Genomic DNA, 27,966 nt, shown 5'->3' with positions numbered 1-27,966 from the left:
TTATTTGTTGTATTTAATCTCACCCAGAAACAAAACACAGGCCTCTCCTTTGCCTACAGGCATCATTTAAAGGTAAAGGAAGGTAAACTTCTTTCTGAAATGGAGGTAATGTGTTTAAGCCCTTGCTGAAAATGCTGGTTTTTATAGCCCCAAGTCTTTAATTAAAGAGATTAGGCAAATGAGAAAAAATAAGAGAGGAGTGTTGTGTTTCTGAGCTGCAACTCGCAAAACAGTGTGAACTACAAAAGTGTGTGCTTTATGGCTACAAGGTTTACTGTCCACCTGCTGAATGTTATACTAAAATGTTTGGCTTTTAATAATTGGGTGGCACGATGGTGCAGTGTTTAACATTCCTGTTGTCTCACAGCAATTTACCTGTCGGACAAAGTCTGGAGTAGAGGATGTGATTATCTTTCTACTCCACAAGGCTAATTCTCACGTGGACAAAGCTGGCAGAACTGGGAGGTTTCTTTTTTGATTTCTCCAGTGCCCTCAGAACCATCCAGCTATCCCTGTTCTAGGGGAAACTCAGACACATGCAGGTGGATGAGTCTCGTGTGTCCTGGATAATGGACCATCAGTCGGGCAGACTGCAGTTGGTGAGACTCAAGGACTGTGTTTCTGATACGGATGTGAGCAACACTGGAGCACCACAACTGTCCTGTCTCCTTTTCTCTTTACTTTGTACAGCACTCACTCTAAATATAACAGCAGGTCATGTCACTTGGAGAAATTCTGAGATAATTCTGCACTAATGGGGAGCTTTGGCAAGGGGGATGAGACAGAGGAGATGAGTCAGGTGGTGAAGTTTTTTTTCTTGGTGCAAAGAGAATTGTCTGCAGCTTAACATCAACAAAACCAAGGAACTGGTTAGTGACTTTCACCACACCAAAGAGCCTCTATGTCCGCTCACTATTCAGGGAGTGGATGCAGGGGTAGTGCCCATTCTACACTTGTGGGTCCACAATAATGACAGGTTTTAGAACACAGAAGAATTATATAAGAAAGGGCAGAGCAGGCATTTTCTTTTCCTTAGGAGACTGCATTCCTTTAATGTAGGAAGTGACATCCTTCACATCTTTTCCAACACTGAGATGACCAATGTGATTTTCTATGCTGTGGTGTGCTGGTTTGGTAACATCACTTCAAGAGAGACCCACCGAATCAACAAGCAAATTACAAGGCCAAGCTCAGTTATAAGATGCACTCTGGACACCCTGGAGATCGTAGAAAAGAAATGAATTAAAAAAAAACTGAGCGCCATTATGAATAATGCTAACCTTAACACTGAAGACTTTCAGCCAATGAATTATTCAGCAGGATATGTGTCAAGAAACACAACTGAGGCTCCTTTAGACCAACGGCAATACGTCTGCATCATGACTCACTGGGACAGTGACATATATCTATTATATAGCACCTTTCACATCTATCTATCTATCTATCTATCTATCTATCTATCTATCTATCTATCTATCTATCTATCTATCTATCTATCTATTATATAGTGCCTTTCATATCTATCTATCTATCTATCTATCTATCTATCTATCTATCTATCTATCTATCTATCTATCTATCTATCTATCTATCTATCTATCTATCTATCTATCTATCTATCTATCTATCTATCTATCTGAAGAGCTTCTATTAAAACCCAAACTTCCTCCTCCTGCCCATTCTCACTGCTTCTACTCAGGGTTTCCAACCTCATCCCAAATGACTGGGTCAAAGAGTGTCCCCATGTAAGTGTGCTCTGTGAAGGGGTGGTGACCAAGCCCTGGTTAGCACCTACTTGGCCCTCCATTTCAGAAAGTCATGTTTGTTAGGTAGTTGCAGTTTGTATGTTCTCCCTGCCTCTGTATGAAGTTTCCATGCTAGTATTTTTCACCACTACATGAAGTTTCTTGCCTTATGCGTGATGCCTCAGAAATAGACTCTAGCTCACTGCAGCTCAGAACTGGAGAAAAACAGACTAATGAAAATTAAGATGATTTTCCCCCAAATTATAAAATCATGTTTATAGGCTAATTGTAAAAGTCCCTCCAGACTAAAAGACTTTCAGTTGTCAAGTACAAGCTAATTATTGGGTCTTGACAAAGCAGCCTATTGTCCTATTCTAAACACGACTTCCTGTGTGGTTCTCACTTAAATAGTGACCATGCCATAAGAGTCTGGACTTCCTTTGCCATGCTGAAAGTAACCTCAGAGGTCCTGCAATGTGTTCTCTTCCATTTTAGGTCAAAAGAGGGAAAGGCAGTTAACAACTGTGGCACACCCCAATCCTTTCATGTGTTACATACAGAGCTCTTGAAGTACTCCCTAATCACACAAGACTGACATTATGTGTTAAGAGAATATTGGAAAGAACTGCTAAAGAAAATGTATGCTAATAAAAAAATATAAATGTGGACAATAATAAAAAATAAATAAATAAACAAATAGATAAATAAATAAATAACACGGAACAGAAGAGAAAGGTTTGCTAGAATGTAGGTTTTGAATGAATGGTGGAAACAGGACAGAATTTCAAATATCAGCAATGATCTCTGTGTTGAATTTACATGTTCTCCACGCGTGTATGTCCATCCCAAAGACACACATGTGTTAACAGGTAACCTTAAGTTCTGCCCAGTGATAGACAGACATCCCATGAAATGCTCAGGATATGCTTGATGATCTAAATGGAACAGGCAATTTGAAGAAGTGGATGACAGGACAGAAATACATCAAAGGGTCCTGGTTAATGAATTTCAGGTACTTTTACCTTTGAAGACAGACAGACATAAAAACTGTGATGTATTTAATAAAAATAACCAAGATTTGTTTGTTGTTTTAAGTCATTTTCAAATGGTGCCATTAATCTGAAGAGAAACAAAAGTGAGCATGGCTTCAAAGATTCACGGGCGATTAGTGATTTCATACCTTGTAATACAGTGGTGGTGGGAAAGCTTTATTAAAATCCCTTATTATTACTTTAACAGTAATGTAAAGCAATAAATGTCAGCTGAATCAGTACATTATCATTATTTTAAAAATTAACTTTTGCTTATTCACCACAAGCAAAATGAAAGCTGCCTTTGTAAACTAAAAAATAAATCTCTCCTCAAAAACATAAAACACAAATGTAATGAATAGTGTATGCCATGGTGGAGTGATCAAGGCTGATTGACAAAAGGCGTTGTCCTTCTTATGTAACCAAATCCTTCTTTAGGGAATTAATAATACAAATGAAAACAATTCCGCCTTCAACAAACTGGGAAATTCACTGTTTAATTTCCTTGATACAATCATTTCCTTATGATTGTTCTGTTAATGTACATTCAGATAGTTTAATGACATAAAACAAACTCCAGATACTGGAAGTGAAACAAAATATCACAGAAAATATACAGACAAATAAACATACATAATATAACATAACATGCACGATAGTTTAAAGCCCAGTTACGATAATCAAATGCAATGAACCCATTTATGTGGTTCCTGTTTATACTTTTATGGGGTCATTAATGTCATATGTACAGAGTGCAGTGACGTTTTAATTTGATATGCTAATCAAAATTGACACCCTCCAGTGCCGCGATTATTTATTTTAAAAAAGCTTACCTCAAAATGTTTGTCTTGTTTACCTGAAAGATCTCAGAACACAATTTACAGTACTTTCTACAATTAGGAGACCTACTGTATTACTGAAAGTTGCACATACTTCCACCACCATCACCACCACGACTGATTTCTATAGCACATGTTACCGTACTGTAGTAGGATCACCAGAGTAGGAGTAAGTATTAGCTGTATGCTTATAAAAAAAGTCCTAAAGTTATTTTTTAACAAGAAAATATTTCTTTATGGCACTAAGTATTATTAAAGTAGTAGAAGTGTTTGCTCTCTGTCTGACTTATGGCTTTATTGCATATTATAGCTTTACAAAAGAGAGCCTGAGTAAACACATAACATGAAGTACTAATTTAGATATAAATCGGAAGGTTCACAGATAACTCTCCAGTTGACCACACCAATCCTTAATATTTGCCACAGCAATACCAACATATGTGTGGCCTGACTGGGTATGTGACTCATTCATGGCACATAATTTTTCTGTAGCAATATCTTTTATTATTGGCAAAGAACAACTACAGTGCAATGAATCAATATTTGAATTTCAAGTGCTTTTAGAAATAAATGAGAATTGAGGTGCCAGAAGGTGCTCCATGAATTGGTAATGTCCAAAGGATGAAAATGTTAACAATTGTGCCAGGTGAAATAACTTAATTAGGAGAAATGATAAAATAATCTTCAGAAGTGTGGAGCTCTTATTTCCTCACAAAATGGTCTGTGAATGAACATCATCTTCCGGTGGCCATTTCTGTTCAAATATAACTGTGAGAAGAACAAACAGGATGTGACTTTAGTGGTCCTCCAGGGCTTTCTCTTAATCCACTCAGACAGAATAAAAGATTGCAGTGGTGTCACAATTAATTTCTTCCCCATATTTCTCCATCACAAAGCCATAAAATGCTTTTAAAGCCCACATGTCTGACACCAGTTGAAATAGCACCCACTTCTTTGGAGTATGGGAGGAAATGTGGAGTAACGTAACATATAGGAGACACTTTGACATTTCAAACTGGCGAATCTCAGATAATATGCCTTTAGTGTGAAACTTTTGTTATACTGAACAGGAGGGCAGTGTATTCTGGGAAAGATTTGGGGGTATTGCTCAGTTAGAAAGTGCAGCTATTGATTCACATGGGAAAATAACCATGAGCTTGTAATAATGATTTAATAACATTTTTGGTGTTTTTGAAAAAACTGTAAGCTCTGTTAACAAAGATGAAAAGAAGTAAGCCAGGTGTTCACACTATCATTTTCACATCATTTCCAAAAGTATCTCCACCTACACCACAGGTGTCGAACTCCAGTCCTGGAGGGCCGCAGTAGCTGCAGGTTTTCGTTCTAATATTCTTCACCATTAGTGAGCCATTTTTGCTGCTAATTAACGTCCTTTGCCTTTGTTTTAATTAACTTGGCTCAGGCCCCTTAGTTGTCTCTGTTTCCTTAATTAGCAGCCAAACAATAATGAGACCACCTGACCAGCTCACCTGTGCTCATCACACAATATCAGAAAATAAAGAAAGGTGAAAGTCTCTGTAAGGTTGATCTCTCAGGTCACCCAAACATTTTGACGGTGTTCTTAGAAAAAAACAGTTTTAGTAATGTCTGCTGTAGCAGAATGAGAGCAGCAACAAGCTGTGGAATTAAATAACGGGTTTAATTAACTGCAATAATGAGCTTCTCGTTAAGAGATTGGTTGGAGTGAAATTGGTTGGAGTTTGAAAATCCAGTTCAGCTGGTCATCTTTTGGCTCGTTTCACATCTCATTTCTGTTTGGCTGCCATTTAATGAAGAAAGGAATCAATTCAGAGGTCTGAATCCTTAAAAACAGGGCTATTAACATGAAGGGAAAATAAGATAATTAGCAGTGAAAACTGGTCACTGATTAGGAAAAGGGTTAGAATGAAAACATTCAGCCACTGTGGCCCACCAGGACTGGAGTTCGACACCCCTGACCTACACTAAAGTGACCAAAACACATTTGACATCGCTGTTCACCTATTCTGTGCATTGGCAGAAACAGGATGAGGAATTGTCCTCCGTTGCTATTCATTCATTTGCAATTTGCATTTACACATTGAGAATATCAATACGAAAACCCAATTGTTTGGAATGAAGATAAGGTGGATTGTTATCGAGGGCAATGCACAAGGGTGAGGTGAGCAAAGTGGCTGAGAAAATGTAATGAGCAGTATTCAATCAGGGAAGGGCCCTGTAATGAGCACTAAGTAATCAGAGCATGATTAGAAGCAGTGTTTTCAAAGCTCTTTGGTTTCTCCCATCCATGATACAACAGTGAGCTGTTGTTTTCAGAAATATACAGCTCTGGAGAGTTTTCAAAAGTTTTCATTATCAAATGTTAAAGTAATGGAGAATTGTGGAAAATGGCAAAGCATAGCGTCTTGAACCTGCCACCATCAATACTGTAACCGAGATAAGCCAGGCAGATGAGGCTTGTTCTTTCTGTTCTGTCTTTTTTCTGTCTCTCCTCTCTCTTTCATACACACTCCTGTTACACTGCCTTTCTAACTGGGCACAGGTGCGATTAGTTGCTCCCTCCAGAGCACCATTGAGACATCTGACCAACATGCCTTGTCACACATGGGCATCGGAGGACTCCTCTACGGGCCAGGGAAAGATAAACAATAGCCCGCCAAGACAAGAGGGGGTGCTGCCGCTGACATTGTCCTGTTCTTCCTCTTCCCAAACAGCTCCGAGAAGCAGCCCGGCAAGGGCACTTAACGCCGCTCCATCCGGAAGTATCGGTATAAAGGAAGCACCGACAAAGAGAAGGGCAACTTCTGCCGGGATACCGGAATGAGCTGAACGCCAGGTCCTGTGACACTGTGAGAACATTATTATTGGGAAAAAAGTCCCTGTACGCGAGAGCGCTGAAGCTCTATTTTTCGTTATTCTTGCTGACTTTTTTTGTTTGTCTCGCGACGATTAAATGGGACAACCCGGTTGGTGTCCCAACTTTCCTACTGTGGTAGTCTGTCCTTTCACCACCTTACCACAAATGGCAGGGGGGAAATTAATAGGATGTTTGAACCCGTAGGCCTCGCGGAGGTTGTACAACAGTTGGCCGATCAACTCGCCCAACTGCAAGCTCGTCAAGCGGAGTTCATAGACGCTGATGGACACCGCGCACAACTGAGAGGACAAGGACCGGCCCAACTGCTCATTCCTATGAAGCCACGAGAAGACGTGGAGGCGTATTTAACCATTTTTGAGCGCACCGCTAGTAGACAACTTTGGTCACGCTGGGAGTGGAGCCACATACTTGTACCTTTTCTCGCCGGTGAAGCACAACGGGCCTATTATGATTTGGATGAAGACGTAGCCGCAGATTATTCAACTTTAAGGAGAGAAATCCTTGCTCGCTACGGGTTAACTCCTACTTGTCAAGCTCAGCGCTGCAGGGAATGGAAATTTGATCCGGAAAGACACCCCCGGTCCCAGGCCTTTGACCTTTGGGGAATAATGACCCATTGGCTACGTCCCGGGCGAAAAACACACCGGAGTGCCTAGTTGTGATAGTCACGGCCGACTTCCTCATACATGCCCTTCCCGAAAGTCTGATCAGGCCAGTACGAAGATTACTCTGGGCTATAATGGAAACCTTGTTGAAATAATTGAACGATACCGCTCTGCCAGTGAAACCGAGCGACCAGAAGAACAGCACTGAATCTGCTCCAGCCGAAACAACCATAGTTAAAATCCAGCGCGGGACCCAGAGAACCCTCCCAGAAAATGAGAAAGGTCCCCCCTTCCACTACATTGTTACCGCTGTGGCAAACCAGGGCACACGGTGGCCATTTGCCCCAAGGGAAATGACCAGATGAACTGTGCTTGGGCCGAGGCAGGCAGATACTGTTATACGGTCGCGTCTTACCCTCTTGCTTCTCCCTTCACAGGCCTGGCCCAACTGAACGGACACCTCATCTGAGCACTCTATGATATGGGAAGCAATGTGACTGTCGTTGCTGCCCTCTATATCCGCTCGGGACAGTATGATAATAAAAGGACCAGCCTTACCTGTATTCACAGTGAGATTAAGGCATACCCCACTGCGATCAGCTGGCTCCTAGTCCGTGGACATTTGGCACAACGGGTGGTGGTGCTCCCGAATCCTCCAAATGCCCTGATACTGGGAAGAGATTGGTCCCAAAACAACTCAGAGTGGACAAAGCCGTGTCTGTTTGGTTCCTCGGCCCAGGATACGGATGAGAGCCTGCTCGTCCCAGGAGGAGTCCCAGCCATGCAGAAGAATAGGTAAAATGTCGGCTGCACAGAGCAATCCTGCGGACCTGGAGCCTGCAGAGGAGGGGCCGGAGGCCATTGGTAACCCGCCCCCTACCTCCCACGACTCTGCTGCAGCCGCTGGGTACCGGCCCCACGAATTACCTGACATAGCCGTACTGTTCCACCCCCTTCCCTCCTCTTTTAGGCGGTAGCAGTGAAACAACGACTCATTGAAACATGCTAGAAATGCAGTAGTAGCCATAAATGGACAACCCTCTACAGATTCCACCCCACCCATGCCTCATTTTGTCATCGAGCACGATCTCTTATATCAGGTGGTTAAAGGCCATAACGGGGTATACAGCCAACTCCTGGTTCCATGCTCTTTCTGACGGGAATTATGTGACCTTGCCCACGCTCATTTGTTGGGGGGACATTTAGGCACTGAAAAAACTCTCGAGTGAATAACAGCACGCTTTTACTGGCCGGGCGTGCACAAGGAGGTGCGGCGATTTTGCAGGTCCTTCTCACCCACATTCCTAGGAAGGAGCACACCCCTCTAGTTCCTCTACCCATAATTGATATCCAGTTCGAGAGAGTAGGTCTAGACATTAGATATCCAGAAGCCATCCCACTGCGAGCGGCTACATCAAAAATAATAGCTTGGGAGCTTATTGGGGTTTTTTCACTCGTGGGCATTCCCAAGGAAATCCTCACGGATCAAGGGACCCCTTTCATGTCTCGAACCTTCAGGGGGATGGCTAAGATACTCCGTGTTTGCCACCTCAGAACATCTGTATATCACCCCCAAACAGATGGATTAGTCAAGCGTTTTAACCAAACACTCAAACAGATGCTGAGAAAGGTGGTCCGGATGGACAGGAAAGATTGGGACCAGCTCCTCCCTTTAGTCCTCTTCGCCTTCCGGGAAGTGCCTCAAGCCTCAACCGGGTTTTCGCCCTTCGAACTCCTGTACAGAAGGCAACCCAGAGGTCTCATCGATCTCATTTACGAGGGCTGGGAAGATGAAACACAACCTCCTTATCAAAGTATACTGGAGCATGTAGCCGAGCTTAGGGATCACTTTGAGTGCCTACGACCGGCTGTCCGGGAGCATTTGGAAGGGGCGAGCGTAAGCCCAGTTGTATAACCGGAATGCCCGCCTCCGGGAGTTCAGCCCCGGTGACTGTGTCATGGTGCTCATCCCTACCAGCCATTACAAGCTCCTAGCCCACTGGCAGGGGCCATATGAAGTACGCGGATGGAAAGGATTGGTGGATTATCTAATTTATCAACCCAACCGGCATCCCAAGGAGCGAATCTACCACGTCAACCTACTAAAGCCGTGGGTAGACCGTGTTTCCCAGGAGGCAACGGCGGCTTATGCTGCACCCTTACAGTATGTACGGACGCCGAACACTTAAATTATGGGGAAAAACTCAATCCCAAACAAAGGTGCGAGATAGCAGAAATAATAAGGTCGATAGAGGGGTTGTCAGTACCCAGCCTGGTCACACCTCACTCATAACCCACAATATTATCACCGAACCAGGAGCGCTGGTGCGAGAGCATCCCTATAGACGCCCGGAGGCTAAGAGGGCAGAGGTAGAGTTAGAAATAGGTCGGATGCTGGAGATGGGCGTGATAGAGGCCAGTCACAACCCCTGGTCCAGCCCTATTGTATTAATTCCTAAGTTGGCGCTTTTGTAATGACTTCCGCCGGCTTAACCAAATTTCCCATTTTGAGGCTTATCCTATGCCCCGGGAGGACGACATGCTAGAGCGTCTGGGAGACGCCTGTTACCTCTCCACCCTAGACATGACGAAAGTATATTGGCAAATCCCCTTGACTGAGACAGCGAAGGAAAAAAACGGCTTTAGTACCCCTAGTGGCCACTGGCATACCGAGTTCTTCCCCTTGGGTTGCACGGGGCTCCTGCGACCTTCCAACGTCTGGTGGACCGACTGCTCTGGCCCCATAATGCCTATAGTGCTGCCTATTTTGACGATATCGTCATATTTTCCTGCACTGGGGAAGAACACCTACTGCATCCAAGAGATGTCGTTCAGGCCATACACCAGGCCGGGCTCCGGATCAATCCCCAAAAGTGTCCCTTTGGATTGACCGAGGCTAAGTATCTAGGCTATGTAGTGGGCGGAGGACAGATCAAACCCCAGTGGTCCAAAATAGCTGCCATAAGCAACTGGCCCCGGGCCGCTAACAAAGAGGCAAGTGTAAGCTTTCTTGGGATTAGCCGGGTACTACCGCAGGTTTGTGCCCTGCTTCTCTGAGCGAGCTGCGCCTCTGATGGATCTGACAAAAAAGAAGGCCCCTAATTCGGTGTTATAGAATCCCACGGCTGCTGCTGCATTTAGTGACTTAAAAAGAGCTCTGACTTCGGCTCCCATAATAAAATCACTTGACTTCTCTAGTCCTTTCATTCTCCAGACCGACGCCTCGGATACCAGCCTGGGGGCTGTTTTAAGCCATGTCATCGATGGCGCCGAACACCCCATTCTGTATCTCAGCTGGAAACTGCTGGACCGGGAGAGGAGATATGCTGCAACCGAGCAGGAAGCGCTCATCATTAAATGGGTGATAAGTATGTTGCGGTATTTTTTGTTGGGTCACGAATTCACCTTGGTTACTGATCACGCCCCCCTCCAGTGGCTCTCTGCTGCTCGTGGCCCAAATCCGAGAATAACGAGGTGGTTCCTGAGCCAACAACAATATAACTCGAGCTAAGGTTGTCCTGTTCTTCCTCTTCCCCAACAGCTCTGAGAAGCTGCCTGGCAAGGGCACTTAACGCCGCCCCTTCCGGAAGTACCAATATAAAGGAAGCCCTGACAAAGAGAAGGGCGGCTTCTGCCGTGATACTGGAACGAGCTGAACGCCAGATCCTATGACGCTGTAAGAAAATTTTTATTGGGAAAGAAGTCCCTGTACGCGAGAGCGCTGAAGCTCTATTTTTTGTTATTTTTGCTGACTTTGTTCGTTTCATGATGATTAAATGGGACAACCCGGTTGGTGTCCCAACATTCCTATTGTGGCAGTCTGTCCTTCCACTGCCCAACCACAGCCTGCCTATGCACGTGTGTGTGGCACAGTCAGCCCCACCTCAGTTAACTCCGGAGTGAAACACACGCACACTCCCATGCCCAATTGGAGCCTACACTTTTTGGGGAACAATTAATTATTTAGAATTTGGACAGCTCCATAAAACACTTATCACACACACCAGGTTGTATATTTTTGTGCATTGCTTATATTTAATGCAATATTAGTTGTGGCACAAATCAACCTAATTTTTAAGTAGAAGTGTAAATCAATGCCTTTGTCTGATTGTCCACTCCTTGTCTAGCTGCAGTCCTATTAAGAGCACAAGTGGATACTCAAGTAAAGGTTTTTAAATTAAGATAGTTCCAGTCAGCAAGCAGCCTGCCATCTGAGGTCTCTAGAGTTGAATGTGCAATATGGACAGTGAGACAGGTAAGAGATTAAAGGTAACATCTATTTAGTTGATTTTGACGTTTCTTTCTATCGCTCATTGAGAAAAGAACCTAAGAGGTTAGTTGCTATCTCTTGTGTTATATGTATCTGATAACATAATAAATCATTCAAGAATAACCCATGCAGAGAAGAAGGAAACTTAAATATTAGGTAGGCTGGTGTCCCAGAGTTTTCTGTCTGTGACTTAATTTAAAGTATTAGGGTGTATAAGTGCTATAAAATGAACTTGTGTCTAGTCCAAGATTCGTCTTTGCATTGTGCCTTAACACAAAAGAGACAGATGGTTAGGAGAGCCAACCCACTCACACATTCTCAACTAATTTATAATTTCCAGTAATCTGTTTTCTGACACCACCTACTCCAGTAGGAAACTTTACGTAATGGTGAAAAATACTGGTAAGAAAGCCTTGTATACTGTAGATGAAGGGAGAACTTACAAACTAAGATTAGTTTAACAAACTTGATCATCTGAAAGCAGGGGGATGTGCAAACTCCAAAGTAAAAGTGATTTTGTGAAAAATGAAACAAGGACTCCAGAGTTGTGATCAAGTATGACAAACCACAACACCACTGGGCAGCCTGGGCCACACTGTGCCTTAGAAAATGAGACACACCATAATTTCTGAAGTGCAGAATGATTGACTATATATTTTTAACTTTTAGTAACAGGTAGACTGTGCATCTGAATTGTGGATTACTTCAGTGTTACACTTTATGAATCCATCTGTCCATTCATCCTTCCATTTTCAGTCTGGTGGGCAAGGGGCTATTCATATTGTATCGGACAAACCAACAACAATCCTGGCATGGGATGCCAATGTATCAAAAGGTCCAGTTATTTCTATTGGTCCAACTTGTCCCAGTGGGTGCATTTTTGGGATGTGAAATGAGGAGATTAAAAGAAACAACATATGGAAATGGCAGGAGTATACAGACTCCTCACTGTTGGGGATCAGGTCTGGTCTCCTTTAGCTATAAAATGAATTACTCAGAATTTATATCCATAGCATAAAATACCCCAACCTGCTTAATCCAGTTCAAGGCCATGGGAGCCCAATCATAAGGTTGGAGTGCAAGGCTGGAAATGGCCTTGGATAGTGAGACTGTCCATCCCAGACCCCACATGCACACACACACTCACATAATGTTCTTTAATTGATTCACTTTATGCAGTTAGCTTTATAGAAAGGAGTCATACCAGTGGCTTAAAGGGCTGCCAGTCCATCACACTGCATACTCACTCACACACACATATTCAGACTCTAACACATGGACAATTCATAGATAGCAGTTAGGATGTGGCATGGAACCCAGAGCAGAAGCAGTGAGAATGACCAAACTCCAGAGATGAAGAGACCAGGCCTGGTTTGAAACCCAAGAATTTAGAGCTGTGAGGCAGCAGCAATGGTAAACACTGCCACACCATGCCATGCGTTTACAAAATGTTTAGTTAAAAAAGCCAAATGTTTCAGTATAAAATTAAGCAGGTGGCTGAGTAAAATGTTTTGTAACGAAAAAGTTTAAAGCTGAAATGTGTCAAGATCAGACTGAACTGTTTAGCTAGGAAGCAACACAGTTTTTTTAGTTCATATGACTGTACGTCACAGCTCAGAAGCTCAACACTCCTCTCTTGCTCTTTGTAGTTCGTGTATAATTAAAGTTCGGGGCTATAAAAGACAAGACTTTCAGCAGGCGTTACAACACATTGTCTCCATTAGAAAGTCCAGCTAATATGAAGGATGTATACAGGCATAGAAGAGCATCATTTTGCTCTTAGGAGAAATTAAACACAACACATACTTTTAGGAAATTTTAGATTTTTTATTGAAAAAAAACCCAATAAAATAACATTTCACAAACATTAGCAAAACTGCATATATAAATAAAACTGATCACAATTACTGTGCTCACTTATATAAAATAGTGAAAGAACAAATTTCACATTTAGTCAGATTTTGTTGTATCGATAAAACCAATACAGTAAATTTACACAACAAAGTGCTACATCTTTGACCAGTTAATTAGGCTTCAGTTTTGTCCTTTTTGTAGAAATATAAAAGATTCAGAGATGCATTTTACTGAAAAGTGCTTTACTTCATTAAACAAATTTCTGATCTTATAGAATACAAATCCAAAAAACATAACAGTAGATTGCCATGTTAACATTTCACTTATGTTATTCCCAGCAGTGCTCATCTCCATTTCATTTTTCATAATCATTCTTATTATATAATAATACACATTATATACAATTATATATACTATATATAATGTACAGGCCAGCTGTGTGTCAATATGGCACAATTCTAACTCATAAATTAGTGCATAGTATTCATAAATAAGTTATCAATAAATACTTATATACAGGTTAATAAATAAGGGCCATTAGCTGAGTGTTGCGATGATCTTGTTATTGGTTCGCTCTTTTCACTTTGGCAGGGAGCTGAAATAAACAAAAAAAAAATCAAAGCATAATTATTTTGGGAGTCGTATTTCCACTTTTGACATTCCATAAAAAAGCAGCCAGAGACTGGGCATTCATTTCCTTTTTAGGGTTTAATAGTTATTTAGGACTATACTGGTCCCCAACACACTCAATAATTATAAAGCTACTAACAGATGGCTTTGTGTTCTGTTAGGGCATTTAGCACCCTCCATTAATTGTCCAACAAGCAATAATTACCTTTCCAAAATCTTCTTGATGATGATCTTTACCCAGGGGGCAGTTGGCTCCAAGCAGATTTTCTCACCATTTTTCAAACTTGCACTAAGAAGAAACACAAAGACATCTTAATAAACAAAACTCAGATGCATTTTAGAAAAACTCTGACACTTGAATGAGTTCATAGTAGTAGGAAATAAAACTTGTGGACAAATGTTTTGGTCACATGCTGGATTCTGTTAAGCATTAAGTTCTGTAACAGATATTGATTTAGATTGTCACCCAGGATTTCTCCACATTGTTTTAATTATGTAAAAACAGGCTGAATCTGAATGAGATTGACACTCACATGACTTCTGCGTCTTTGCAGTGTGGCCCACTGGGGAACAGCTCAACGTTAAGAAGCCGTCTGGGATGAATGAAACGGGACTCCTTATTAATGCATTGGCAGCGCAGCTCAATGCCTGCAGGCACACAAGAGAAAGAAGAGTTAATAACATACAACATACAGCAAACATACATCATTCCAGTAAATCCTTCAGCTCTTAAATGATAAAAATGATTGTAATGCTTATTAAAACTCACCTTCAGAGAGAACAGTCAGAGCCAGGAAAAAGACAGCCACGGTGACTGGGATTCTGCACTTCATCTTTCTAAGTTAAGCACTTCTTGTTCTTCTTCACGGCACGTTTTAAGTGAGAGTCTTCTTTTAGCAGGAGTTGCTCTGTTTGACTTCTGACTCTCACTTCTGAGCCTGTGCCCTTATATCCCTCTGGGAGGAAGCAGCATGTCAGCCAAAGGGCTGGTGGAATTTTGAAGATTACTCAATCAGCTGTAATGCATACATGAGCACTAACTTGTAACTAAAAACATATTTTCACTTTTTTGACATATTTGCCTTAGAACCAGTTTTAGTTGAACCTGTTTGAATAACTAGGCAAAAGTTTCACCCTGCTTTTATTTAATTTTTCATTCAGATTTTGATTTTAAACTTTCAAAAATCACATTTAAAGTACTATGTACAGGGAAAAAAAGGCAAATGGCACAGAGAATACTAATTTTCTTGATATGTTGAATTTTGCAATCAATCTGACAGTATATCTTTAGGCTGTTAGATGAAAATAGAGGATTTGAAATAAACCCACACAAACATACTCCGAGAGTGAATCGCTCAACAAAAGATACCCCCCTCGAAGGGTCTGCACTATGCACCAGCCACTTCATGTCTCTGCCGCTCGCGTATGGGGATTTTACTTTCACCAAACAACAAATCTTTTAATTCTTTCAGATACACCTCTTCATTGGGAAGAAACACTACTTTTCCCTGATGGCAACACGAATTAGACGATCTATAAGTCTCCGACTTAAAGTTTAAATCCAAACAATATATTCGACTTCTTCTCGCTGTTCTGTTATTTCAATGAGTAATGATTTCTGTTTGTTTGCATTATGCAATCTTTACTATCATTTTTTGAGACTTTCGAATTTTAGTACTTTCATTATCTCTAACCTGCTCTGCGTGTGTTTTGCACCAACATTTTTGAATTCTTTACGATGTTCTACTTTGTCATCTACTCTTTGTCTTTTATTTCCTGCCCTGGGTGTGGTTAAATCTCTTGGCACAAAGTCTTGTCTCATGGGACGTGAAAGTATTTCTCTGAAAAAGTCACATATCGTTCAGACTAAAAATTCTCATCTCGTCCCAGGATTTTTTTTTTATTATAATAGAGAGGCAAAATAATATAATCTGTCTATATAATACACTATCGTAGCTGTTCGTTTGTCTGTCCAGGATTTTAAATCACCTGTAGCTTGCAAACCATTTGACCTATTGACCTGAAATTTTGTACACATACAGTATACTACGTGACGTCTACTATCTGCTTTCGGATGATTGACCTCCAAGGTTATTCCTCTTTTTATTTTAATTTTATTTTATTGTAGAATCAACCCTCAGCACAGGCCAGCATACAGGCGCATTCTCATCCCTACCACATTCGCTGTCACTTCCCCTGCCTCTTCATATCTTCATATCATTCTTGACGCAGATTGAAGACTTAAATGCCAGCTTAAGAGAAAAATTAAGGAAAACGTACTAAGTAATTGCAACACAAACACTGACTTATTCAGTTTTAAAGCGAAAGAAGCCAATGAAAGAAAAGAAGAAGCGGGTTACTAGGATGGAGAAAAGAAGAGCTGCCCAGGAAGCAGCGAGCGCATCAACCTCTGAGCAAACGAATGCTAAACATACAGAGAAAGAGTCTGAAAGTTAGGAATGCTCAAGTCAAGTGTATTCACTGCATGTTATCGCACAGTGCGCTGTTACTGGTATAATATAATATAATATAATATAATATAATATAATATAATATAATATAATATAATATAATATAATATAATATAATATAATACCTCAGTTCTATCCAGGACTAATTTCTGCCCGGAAACAAATGCTGTTGGGATAATCGTTGGCATCGTGTGACCCAGAATCAAAACTGAGCACAATAGAATATTTGGGTGTCATGGTGCCACAGTATTCAGTTTTGTTCTCTCTCAGTTTCAGACACTCGGGTTCAAGTCACAGCCAGTTGAATGTCTGCTTAGAGTTTCTCTCAGTCTACTCTTTCAGTCCAGGTGCACACGATGATGTGCATTTTCTTAATACATTATTATTATTATTATTATTAAATTATTATTTCTTTAGTGTTCACTTATAATATTTTGTGCTTTTCCATTTTTATTCTGGTTTGTTGTCTCTTGTTCGAATTCAAAGCTTTGTGTTTCTACTATTTACCTTTTATTTAGTGTTTTACCCTGACATTATTTTATATTGTGACCAGGAGTAAGAATGACACTTCCACAGAAAGGAAAAGTTGGGGCACCAACCGGGTCATCCCTTTTAATGTCCAAGACAGAAAAATCAATGTTCTTTTGCTTACTTGCCATAAAAATATCAGGACTGGAAGCAAATCAAAGAAATTGGCAAGTTAGCCATGAATTAGTTCAGTGCCTGAGGAGCTCCTTCTGGTGGGTTGCTCTTGGCAAAAAATGACGCCTCCTTCCTGGAAAGCCCAAACTTTTATGGAGAGTGAACTAGAAAGGGCAGAGTTCAATGACCTCACTGGATGCTTTATCAGCAGTATCTATCCAGTGTTGTATATATTATAAACTTCCTTTGATCTATTTCCTTTGAATTTTTGCAAAGCCCACTGTTAATGGGAAAGGTATTTATTATTATTATTAATATTGTTATTATTATATCCATCCATCCATTATCCAACCCACTTTATCCTAATACAGGGTCACAGGGGTCTGCCCTAGCCAATCCCAGTCAGCACAGGGTGCGAGGCAGGAACAAACCCTGGGCTGGGCGCCAGCCCACTGCAGGGCACACACACACCCACACACCAAGCACACTCTAGGGACAATTTGGGATCGTCAACGCACCTAATCTGCATGTCTTTGGACTGTGGGAGGAAACCCACGCAGACACGGGGAGAACATGCAAACTCCACACAGGGATGACCCAGGAAGCGAACCCAGGTCTGCTTACTGTGAGGCAGCAGCGCTACCACTGCGTCACCGTGCTGCCCTTATTATTATATCTCCTCCTATAATGACTAAAATAATGAGATTGAGAAGATAAGTGGCAGAAATTAGGTTTATTTGCAGGGTGGGCTGACGCTCTGTGAAAGGGTGAGAATTTCAGCAATCGAGGATTGAGAAGAGCAAATGTCTCTCGACTTACATCTAATGAAGCAGGTATATTCTCTAAGTCTCCTCATCCCTGTAATGAATAAAGGTCATTCAGAAAATTAATATGGAATATAAAATTATATAGGTTGCTTTCTAATAATGAAATTTCCTGTTCCCTCAATTTGTTAGATCCAATTATATTGTCACTCATTCTGGTACTATTCAGAAAAATGAAACAGAAAAAATGATTAATTATTTTAACACTTTACTATCAGGCTATTCTTCCACCCATCATCCATCTATCACCTTTTAACCCTTGTCATACTCCTGCTTTAAGAATCATACCAAGAACTGTCCAATTATAAGAGGAAAACACCATTTCAGGTTTTTTAGGTATCATGTTAAATTTAGAGCTAGGTAAAAATCTTTCTTTTGACATATACTGTAAAGTGTTGAACATCTTTAGTTCCCTATTAATTAAGAGTTTATTATTTGATGATAACTCTGCCAGTCTTTATGATGTCTTTGTCATTTTGTCTCTCCTTTCAGCATTGTTCAGGTTCTCTCTGCTAATTCTGGTACATGAAGCTTCCTCAGAGGTTCACAGGTTGTGATTCAAACCCAGTCTCCTTTATAAATAAGTGAACAATACTGGTTTTGTCTGCTCAGAATTTATATACATAAAATAAAACTTTCCAGCCCTCTTTAGCCAATTCAAGGCCATTGAGGGCCAAAGCATAACGCATTACCAATGGATGCAAAGCTGGAAATATCCTTAAAAACGAATTACATAAAAAATGTATAATATAAATATACATGTATATTACATTTTTTTTACTATCAATATTAATATATTTTTTTAAATTATATATGAAAATATAAAACATATTACAATATCTTGCATTGCACTCAAATACATTGTAAAACATGTAAGTTATTAGTTTTGAAAATATAAAAATGTATTTCATAATGTAGTTTTTAAATAAATGAAATAATATATTGGCAGATATATTTTAGAAACTATATCATAATATATTTTAAAGATAATGTAAATACTTGCTTTTGCTGTTATTAGCTTTACTAGTAGTATTAGTTGAAATATATATTTTAGAATTTACAATATATTTCAACATATTTTTAAGATATAGTTTTGATTTTTGAATGTTGCAATATATTCTGAACATATATTAACCTGACATTAACTGCATCATCCAGTAGATATCTCATTGGTGTTTCTAATATTCAGATATCTCCCTAATGAAATCACATCATCACACAGAACTTTGACCATGAGGGGCAGCACTGAGCCCAAGCACCAGACACAACTGCACAAAGAAAGTCCATCCCTCCCTCCATTATCCAGCCTGCTTAATCCCAACTACAGGGTCATGGAGGTCTGCTGGAGCCAATCCCAGCCAACACAGGGTGCAGGGCAGGAAACCCCAGGCAGGGCGCCAGTCCACCGCAGGGCACGCACACACCTACACACCAAGCACACAGTAGGGACCATTCAGAATCACCAATGCACCTAACCTGCATGTCTTTGGACTGTGGGAGGAAACCGGAGTACCCGGAGGAAACCCACGAAGACACGGGGAGAACATGCAAACTCCACGCAGGGAGGACCCGGTAAGCGAACCCAGGTCTCCTTACTGCGAGGCAGCAGCACTACCAACTGCACCACCGTGCCGTCCACACAAAGATAGTCCCAGGCTTAAATTAACTTATTTCATTTTTACAGAAGTACCTTTGACAGGCTTCTTCTCACTCAGCATTGCACAATACAATCCTTTTGTTCTGATCTCTTTTCTTTTCTTTTCTTTCTATTCCACTTCTCCCTGGCAAGCTTTGTCCTCTTACTTGAGACTCCAGCTAATCAGGCTATGTGGAGGGCTCCCTTTTAAATCAGACCCAAGAGTACTTCCGATGCCCAATCCATTGTCTCCAGAAATCACTTCCGGGTCAGACAGAACCCTTGTCATCCAAGATCACTCCATCCCTGACAGCTACCCCTAGCAAACTCCACAGAACCCAATAAGGCAATCGTATGGAACCACAACTCATTTGTGGGCTGCTTCCCCTTCAAGGATGTCCATTCATGGGTATTGGGACATTAGGCCCAGTGCACCCACAGCGGTAGTGCCCCTCCATGCCCAACTCTTGGCTGGATAGAGGAACTCCACACATTCTTTCCTGATCATCCGCTATATTGATCTCCTGGACAGGCGAATGAACAGAGTCCATCCTGGCTGGGACAAAAGTCAATCCAATAAAAGCACAAATTGTAAGCCCAGTATTTACCTACTGTAATAGCCTACAGTTTTATCCTCAGTACAGTAACTTAAAGTAAGTGATTTAAAATAAGTTTATTTATTGCTTGTTGCTTTGCAGTTGACATATGAGATTGTGATACATATGAGTGAATATTTTCACTAACAAAATACTACCTGACTTTGTGGATGATCTTAACAAAATGACTCGGGAGGCTTTCCTTTATCACTGAACTTCTCCAAAGATTCACTTTCAGGGTCAGATTCCACCCTGGAGTTTACCAGGCAGCCCCAAATATCACGGCCGACTTGCAAATCATTCTCCCTAAAAGGTTCAGGCATCAACACAGGAGCCCAACTAGCATCAGCTGCAGCCTCTTCCACTCCTACCAACTACTGATATGTGTAAATTGCAATATATTTCTTTTTTGTAGCCCCCCTCCCACACATCCACACTCACAAAATGCTCCTTAATTAACTCACTTTCTTCAGTTTATTCCAACAGAGGATGTAGAGGCCCTATAGAGAAGTAGCCATGCCAGTGGCATCATGGGTTGCCAGGTCCTTCACAGTGCACACTCACACATACACCCTACTTCATTCACTCATATATGGCCGACTCATAAATGGCAATTAGGATGTGGCAGGAAAGGAAACCCACAAGAGGAGCAGTGAGGATGGACAAACTTCAATGATGAAGAGACCAGACCTGATTTGCAACCAAAGATTCGAGAGCTGTGAGACAGCAACATTGCAAAACACTGCACCATCATGCCATGCATTTAAAATACACTTTGTTAAATGAGCCAAATGCTTTAGTGTAACATTCAGCAGGTGGCACATTTAAATGTTTTGTCAAAAGAAAGATGAAGATGGAGCATAAAGCTGAGATGCATCAAACTACAAAATAAATTAAACCTTGCAGCCATGAAACACGCAGTATTGGAGCTCATGTTGCTTTCTAAGTCACGGCTCTGAAACTCAACACTCCTCTCTTAGAAAAAACAATCATACAGGCGCTACAACACATTATCTCCATGAATGTGAAGGATACCTGCAGGCAAAGGACAACCTCATTTTGTTTTTTGGAGAAATTAAACACAACACATAGTTTGTAGACTTTTACATTTTTTATTAAAAATTGTCAATAAATATGCACTTTACAAACATCAGTAAAACTACATTCATAAATACAATTAATCATTAACATGTACTGTACAGTGCTCACTTGTCTAAACTAGTGAAACAACAAATCTGACATTTAGTCAGCTTTTGGTGTATCGATAAAACCAATACAGTAGATTTGCACAATGATGTGCTACACCTCTGACTAATTAATCAGGTTTCAGTTTGATCTCTTTCATTAGAAATATAAAAGCTTCAGAGTCACTTCAAAGTGCTTAATATCATTAAAGAAAATTCTGATAATACAGAATACAAATACAATTGATCACCATGATAACATTACACTTATGTTATCCCCAGCAGTGCTTGTCTCCACTTTATTCTTCACAATCATTATTATTTGAGTTTCCATTAGAAGCAACAGACATTATTAGAAAATCCTTCACAATGGATCCACACAGGCCAGCTATGTGTTAACGTGTTCCAATTCCAGCTCATAAATTAGTACACAGCATTAACAATGAAGTTATAAATAAATACTTATATACAAGTTCATAAATAAGCACTCTCAGAAGAGCATTATGGTCATCTTCTTACTGGCTCGCTCTTTTCACTCTTGATTTTGACTGGGAGCTGAAATAAACAAAAAAACAAAGCGCGGTTATTTTTAAGAGTCATTTTGTCACTCTGGACATTGTGCTTCCCTATAAAAGAAGCCAGAAACTGCTAATTGCTTTATTTAGGTGTTAAGATTAAACTGGTTTCTTATGCAGTTAATAAATATAAGGCCACTACTAACAGATGTCTTGGTGTCCTATTAGGTATTTAGCACCCTCCATTAAATGAAAGAATTTATTATCTTAAAAGCAGTAATTACCTTTCCAAGATCTTCTTGATGATTAACTTTACCCAGGGGGCAGTTGGCTCCAAGCAGATTTTCTCACCAGTTTTCAAACTTGCACTAAGAAGAAACACAAAGACATCTTAATAAACAAAAGTCGGTTGCACTTTAGGATAAAGTCTGACATTCCAAATCTTGAAAGTGTTTGTACTTGTGAGAAATAAAACATTAGGGGGACAAATGCCTTTTCTTATAGTAACACATGCTGGCTGCTGCTATCTTTTAAGTCACCCAAAATGTTTGAATTACATGAAAACAGGCAGAAGTTGATTGAAATTGACACTCACATGACTTCTGCGTCTTTGCAGTGTGGCCCACTGGGGAACAGCTCAACGTTAAGAAGCCGTCTGGGATGAATGAAACGAGACTCCTTTTTAATGCATTGGCAGCGCAGTTCAATGCCTGCAGGCACCCAAGAGAAAGAAGAGTTAATAACATACAACATACAGCAAACATACATCATTCCTGTAAATCCTTCAGCTCTTAACTAATAAAAATGATTGTAATGCTTATAAAAACTCACCTTCAGAGAGAACAGTCAGAGCCAGGAAAAAGACAGCCACGGTGACTGGGACTCTGCAGTTCATCTTTCTAAGTTAAGCACTTCCTGTTGTTCTTCACGGCACGTTTTAAGTGAGAGTCTTCCTTTAGCCGGAGTTGCTCTGTTTGACTTCTGACTCTCACTTCTGAGCTTGTGCTTTTATAGCCCTCAGGGAGGAAGCAGCATGTCATCCATAGTGGCCGTGGAGTTTTGGAGATTACGAAATCAACTGAAGATGGATATGTTTGTGTGTACGTGTGCAAGTGTCATATTCACATTACAGATGAGCTCTCATTTATGAAAATCTGATGGAATTAAAAACACTGTTTTGGATGATTGTAACATATACTGTACATCAGTATTCAATCATATCTAAAATTGTGTTTTGGTTTCTTGACATATTTAACTTAGACCCAGGTGTAATTCAGTAAAGTTTAGCCTATTTGAATATTTATACTAAAGATGTACCCTGCTTTGGTATAATACAGTATATAATACAGATATTATTTTTAAACATTTCTGTGATCAACATTTTATCAAATAGAGACAAAAGTTATAATCATATTAATAGAATATTAACAGGGAATTAATGTTGTATGGTATAGAGCATGCTAATCACCTTGAAATTTTGAACAGATAATTAATCTGACAACATATCTTTAGACAGTTAAAAGTAAATGATCTGAAATTAACCTAGAGACATATATAATATAATATAATATAATATAATATAATATAATATAATATAATATAATATAATATAATATAATAGAATATAATAGAATAGAATAGAATATATTGTGTGGAAGCTGGAGCCTATCTAAGCACAGAGTAGAAGAGCAATTTCTGGACAGGGCGGCATTGCATCACTGTAATATAATATAATATAATATAATATAATATAATATATCTATCTATCTAGCCATCTTCCAAAGCAACTTATCCTGAACAGAATCATAGGGAAGCTAGAGCCTATCCCAGTAACCACAAGGTGCTAGGCAAGAACAATTATTTGCCAGAGCAGGATAGCATTAAAGGATAATATAATATAATATAATATAATATAATATAATATAATATAATACAATATAAGGGTGTCATGGTGCCATAGTGTTACATTTTATTCCCTCTCAGAATCAGATTCCTGGATTCAAATGCCAGCCAGTAGAGTTTGTATTTTTCTCCCACAGTCCAAAGACATGTATGTTAAGATGAGTAGAATTTTTAAATTGAGTGTGTGTGAATGTGCCCAGAGATGGGTGTGTGTCCCACTTAGTGTTTTCTCTTGACTTATACCTCTAGGTTTTGGGGTAGGTTTAGATGGCCTTTTTATCCCAGATAGTAGGGTGTTGTAATGTTTTAGCCATTTTGGATACAGTGAGAAGTCAAGCAAAATGACACCTTTTATTGACTAACTGAAACAATTACAATACGCAAACTTTTGAGGCAACTCAGGCCCCTTAAATTTGTTTGCAGCAAGAAAATACAAAACAAGGAATTGTTACTCAGGTATAAAAAAGCAAGCAAAAACACAACAACTGAAAAGTACACACACTCGAGATTAGTACAAAGAAAAATAAATATCTTAAACAGTACACAACCTAATGATTTAGAATTTAGCAGAATCCCTATAAGTAAATGAATTCAAAGTACTTACAGCTCTAGAAATAAAAGAGTTTTAAAATGTATTGCTCCTTCCCCTTAGGAATGTAAATCTTCAGCCTGATGAAAATTTAGGAAAAAGAGGAAGGCTCCCGTCTGAGAGAATCGAGTCGGCCTCCTTTCTAACCTGTTTGTAAATAGAGCTCAGTGACAAGAGGATTGCTGCACACCAGTAATTTTCACTGTTGTTAAGATGGTTTGTACACTTAATGCTGACATTACCAAACCAACATATAAAAGCAAATGTAAAAAATATTTGATAATGAACTTCTATAAAAGTGTCCTTGTGGTTTTGTCCATTTTAAAACTATTGTTTCCTAAGGAAGTTAAGCTGTAATTGTCCCTTCTTATAAATTCATTCTGTGTTAAGCTCGCACTTTAACTTTTTATCAGTGATCGTCCCTAGATATTTGTATCGCTCCACCATGCCCACACTGTCTCCTTTTCTTATTGTTGACGCAGATTGAGGACTTAAGTGCCAGCTTAGGTGAAAAATTAAAGAAAACATACTAAGTAATTGCAACACAAACACTGACTTATTCAATTTTAAAGCGAAGTTGTAAAATATGTAAATTATTATTTTTGAAAATATAAAAATGTATTTCATAATGTTGTTTTAAAATAAAAAAAAATAATATACTGCCAGATACATTTTAGAAACTATATCATAATATATTTTAAAGATAATGTAAATACTTGTTTTTGCTATTATTTACTTTACTAGTAGTATTAGTTGAAATATATATTTTAGAATTTACAATATATTTCAACATATTTTTAAAATATAGTTTTGATTTTTGAATTTTGCAATATATTCTGAACATATATTAACCTGACATTAACTGCATCATCCAGTAGATATCTCATTGGTGTTTCTAATATTCAGATATCTCCCTAATGAAATCACATCATGACACAGAACTTTGGCCACGAGGGGGCAGCACTGAGCCCAAGCACCAGCCACAACTACACAAAGATAGTCCATCCATCCATCCGTTATCCAACCCGCTTTATCCCAAGTACAGGGTCACGGGGGTCTGCTGGAGCCAATCCTAGCCAACACAGGGTGCAGGGCAGGAAACCCCAGGCAGGGCGCCAGTCCACCGCAGGGCACGCACACACCTACACACCAAGCACACGCTAGGGACAATTTAGGATCACTAATGCACCTAACATGCATATCTTTGGACTGTGGAAGGAAACCGGAGTACCCGGAGGAAACCCACACAGACATGGGGAGAACATGCAAACTCCACGCAGGGAGGACCCGGGAAGCGTACCCAGGTCTCCTTTCTGCGAGGCAGCAGTGCTACCTACTGCACCACCTACACAAAGAAAGTCCCAGGCTTAAATTAACTTATTTCATTTTTACAGAAGTACCTTTGACAGGCTTCATCTCACTCAGCATTGCACAATACAATCCTTTTGTTCTGATCTGTTTTCTTTTCTTTTCTTTCTATTCCACTTCTCCCTGGCAAGCCTTGTCCTCTTACTTGAGACTCTATCTACCCAGGCTATGTGGAGGGCTCCCTTTTAAATCAGACTCAAGAGTACTTCTGGTGCCCAATTCATTGTCTCCAGAAAGCACTTCCAGGTCAGACAGAACCCTCATCATCCCAGATCACTCCATGCCTGACAGCTCCACCTAGCAAACTCCACAGAACCCAATAAGGCAATCGTATGGGACCACAACTCATATGTGGGCTGCTTCCCCTTCCAGGATGTCCATCCATGGGTATTGGGACATTAGGCCCAGTGCACCCACAGCTGTAGTGCCCCTCCATGCCCAACTCTTGGCTGGATAGAGGAACTGCACACATTCTTTCCTGATCATCCGCTATATTGATCTCCTGGACAGGCAAATGAACAGGGTCCATCCTGGCTGGGACAAAAGTCAATCCAATAAAAGCACAAATTGTAAGCCCAGTATTTACCTACTGTAATAGCCTACAGTTTTATCCTCAGTACAGTAACTTAAAGTAAGTGATTTAAAATAAGTTTATTTAAAGAGTTTTTTAATTCTTTCACATTTTTGCTTTTAATACGCCGAGTTGTTGTTTTAATTGCAGCTTGTTGCTTTGCAATTTGACATACAGTGGGAAGGAAAAGTTTGGGCAACCTTGTTAATAGTCATTATTTTCCTGTATAAATCGTTGGTTGTTACAATAAAAAATGTCAGTTAAATATATCATATAGGAGACACACACAGTGATATTTGAGAAGTGAAATGAAGTTTATTGGATTTACAGAAAGTGTGCAATAATTGTTCAAACAAAATCAGGCAGGTGCATAAATTTGAGCGCCACAAAAAAGAAATGAAATCAATATTTAGTAGATCTGCCTTTTGCAGAAATTACAGCCTCTAAACGCTTCCTGTAGGTTCCAATGAGAGTCTGGATTGTGGTTGAAGGCATTTTGGACCATTCCTCTTTACAAAACATCTCTAGTTCATTCAGGTTTGATGGCTTCCAAGCATGGACAGCTCTCTTTAACTCACACCACAGATTTTCAATTATATTCAGGTCTGGGGACTGAGATGGCCATTCCAGAACGTTGTACTTGTTCCTCTGCATGAATGCCTTAGTGGAGTTTGAGCAGTGTTTCGGGTCATTGTCTTGTTGAAAGATCCAGCCCCGGCGCAGCTTCAGCTTTGTCACTGATTCTTGGACATTGGTCTCCAGAATCTGCTGATACTGAGTGGAATCCATGCGTCCCTCAACTTTGACAAGATTCCCAGTCCCTGCACTGGCCACACAGCCCCACAGCATGATGGGACCACCACCAGATTTTACTGTAGGTAGCAGGTGTTTTTCTTGGAATGCTGTGTTCTTTTTCCTCCATGCATAACGCCCCTTGTTATGCCCAAATAACTCAATTTTAGTTTCATCAGTCCACAGCACCTTATTCCAAAATGAAGCTGGCTTGTCCAAATGTGCTTGAGCATTCCTCAAGCGGCTCTGTTTGTGCTGTGGGCGGAGAAAAGGCTTCCTCTGCATCACTCTCGCATACAGCATCTCCTTGTGTAAAGTGCGCCGAATGGTTGAACGATGCACAGTGACTCCATCTGCTGCAAGATGATGTTGTAGGTCTTTGGTGCTGGTCTGTGGGTTGACTCTGACTGTTCTCACCATTCGTCGCTTCTGTCTATCTGAAATCTTTCTTGGTCTGCGACTTCGAGCCTTAACTTGAACTGAGCCTGTGGTCTTCCATTTCCTCAATATGTTCCTAACTGTGAAAACAGACAGCTTAAATCTCTGGGACAGCTTTCTGTATCCTTCCCCTAAACCATGATGGTGAACAATCTTTGTCTTCAGGTCATTTGAGAGTTGTTTTGTGACCCCCATGTTGCTACTCTTCAGACAAAATTAAAGGAGGAGGGAAACTTACAATTGACCCCCTTAAATACTCTTTCTCATTATAGGATTCACCTGTGTATGTAGGTCAGGGGTCACTGAGCTTACCAAGCCAATTTGAGTTCCAATAATTAGTTCTAAAAGTTTTGGAATCAATAAAATGACAACGGTGCCCAAAGTTATGCACCTGCCTGATTTTGTTTGAACAATTATTGCACACTTTCTGTAAATCCAATAAACTTCATTTCACTTCTCAAATATCACTGTGTGTGTCTCCTATATGATATATTTAACTGACATTTTTTATCGTAACAACCAACGATTTATACAGGAAAATAATGACTATTAACAAGGTCGCCCAAACTTTTGCATCCCACTGTAT

The 27,966-nt window shown here is 40.2% G+C and overlaps 2 protein-coding genes across 2 annotated transcripts; both read right to left on the bottom strand.

The window, feature by feature from the left end:
- Nucleotides 1-13,211: 13,211 nt before the first annotated feature.
- On the bottom strand, nt 13,212-14,763 carry LOC120532199 (interleukin-8-like). Its single transcript, XM_039758058.1, has 4 exons — nt 14,622-14,763; nt 14,386-14,500; nt 14,058-14,141; nt 13,212-13,817 (listed from the first exon to the last, which is right to left on the bottom strand). The coding sequence occupies exons 1-4, from the start codon at nt 14,683-14,685 to the stop codon at nt 13,802-13,804; spliced, it is 279 nt and encodes a 92-aa protein (XP_039613992.1). The 5' UTR covers nt 14,686-14,763; the 3' UTR covers nt 13,212-13,801.
- Nucleotides 14,764-21,159: 6,396 nt separating this feature from the next.
- Nucleotides 21,160-22,685, bottom strand: LOC120532198 (interleukin-8-like). The gene is made up of 4 exons (XM_039758057.1): nt 22,552-22,685; nt 22,316-22,430; nt 22,005-22,088; nt 21,160-21,760 (listed from the first exon to the last, which is right to left on the bottom strand). Exons 1-4 carry the CDS (start codon nt 22,613-22,615, stop codon nt 21,721-21,723), a joined length of 303 nt encoding a protein of 100 aa, XP_039613991.1. The 5' UTR covers nt 22,616-22,685; the 3' UTR covers nt 21,160-21,720.
- Between the last annotated feature and the right edge of the window lie 5,281 nt (nt 22,686-27,966).

The sequence above is a fragment of the Polypterus senegalus genome, chromosome 7 (assembly GCF_016835505.1).
Source record: "Polypterus senegalus isolate Bchr_013 chromosome 7, ASM1683550v1, whole genome shotgun sequence".
Taxonomy (NCBI): Eukaryota; Metazoa; Chordata; class Cladistia; order Polypteriformes; family Polypteridae; genus Polypterus; species Polypterus senegalus.
This window is presented reverse-complemented; position numbering and strand designations above follow the sequence as displayed.

Excerpts from the sequence above, each read along its gene's own strand:
- LOC120532198 (XM_039758057.1), bottom strand. The coding sequence starts at position 22,615 with ATGAACTGCAGAGTCCCAGTCACCGTGGCTGTCTTTTTCCTGGCTCTG. Across the intron at positions 22,431-22,551 it reads TCTGACTGTTCTCTCTGAAG|GCATTGAACTGCGCTGCCAA; the intron begins GTGAGTTTTTAT and ends GGGTGCCTGCAG. Across the intron at positions 22,089-22,315 it reads TGCAAAGACGCAGAAGTCAT|TGCAAGTTTGAAAACTGGTG; the intron begins GTGAGTGTCAAT and ends GTTTCTTCTTAG.
- LOC120532199 (XM_039758058.1), bottom strand. The coding sequence starts at position 14,685 with ATGAAGTGCAGAATCCCAGTCACCGTGGCTGTCTTTTTCCTGGCTCTG. Across the intron at positions 14,501-14,621 it reads TCTGACTGTTCTCTCTGAAG|GCATTGAGCTGCGCTGCCAA; the intron begins GTGAGTTTTAAT and ends GTGTGCCTGCAG. Across the intron at positions 14,142-14,385 it reads TGCAAAGACGCAGAAGTCAT|TGCAAGTTTGAAAAATGGTG; the intron begins GTGAGTGTCAAT and ends GTTTCTTCTTAG.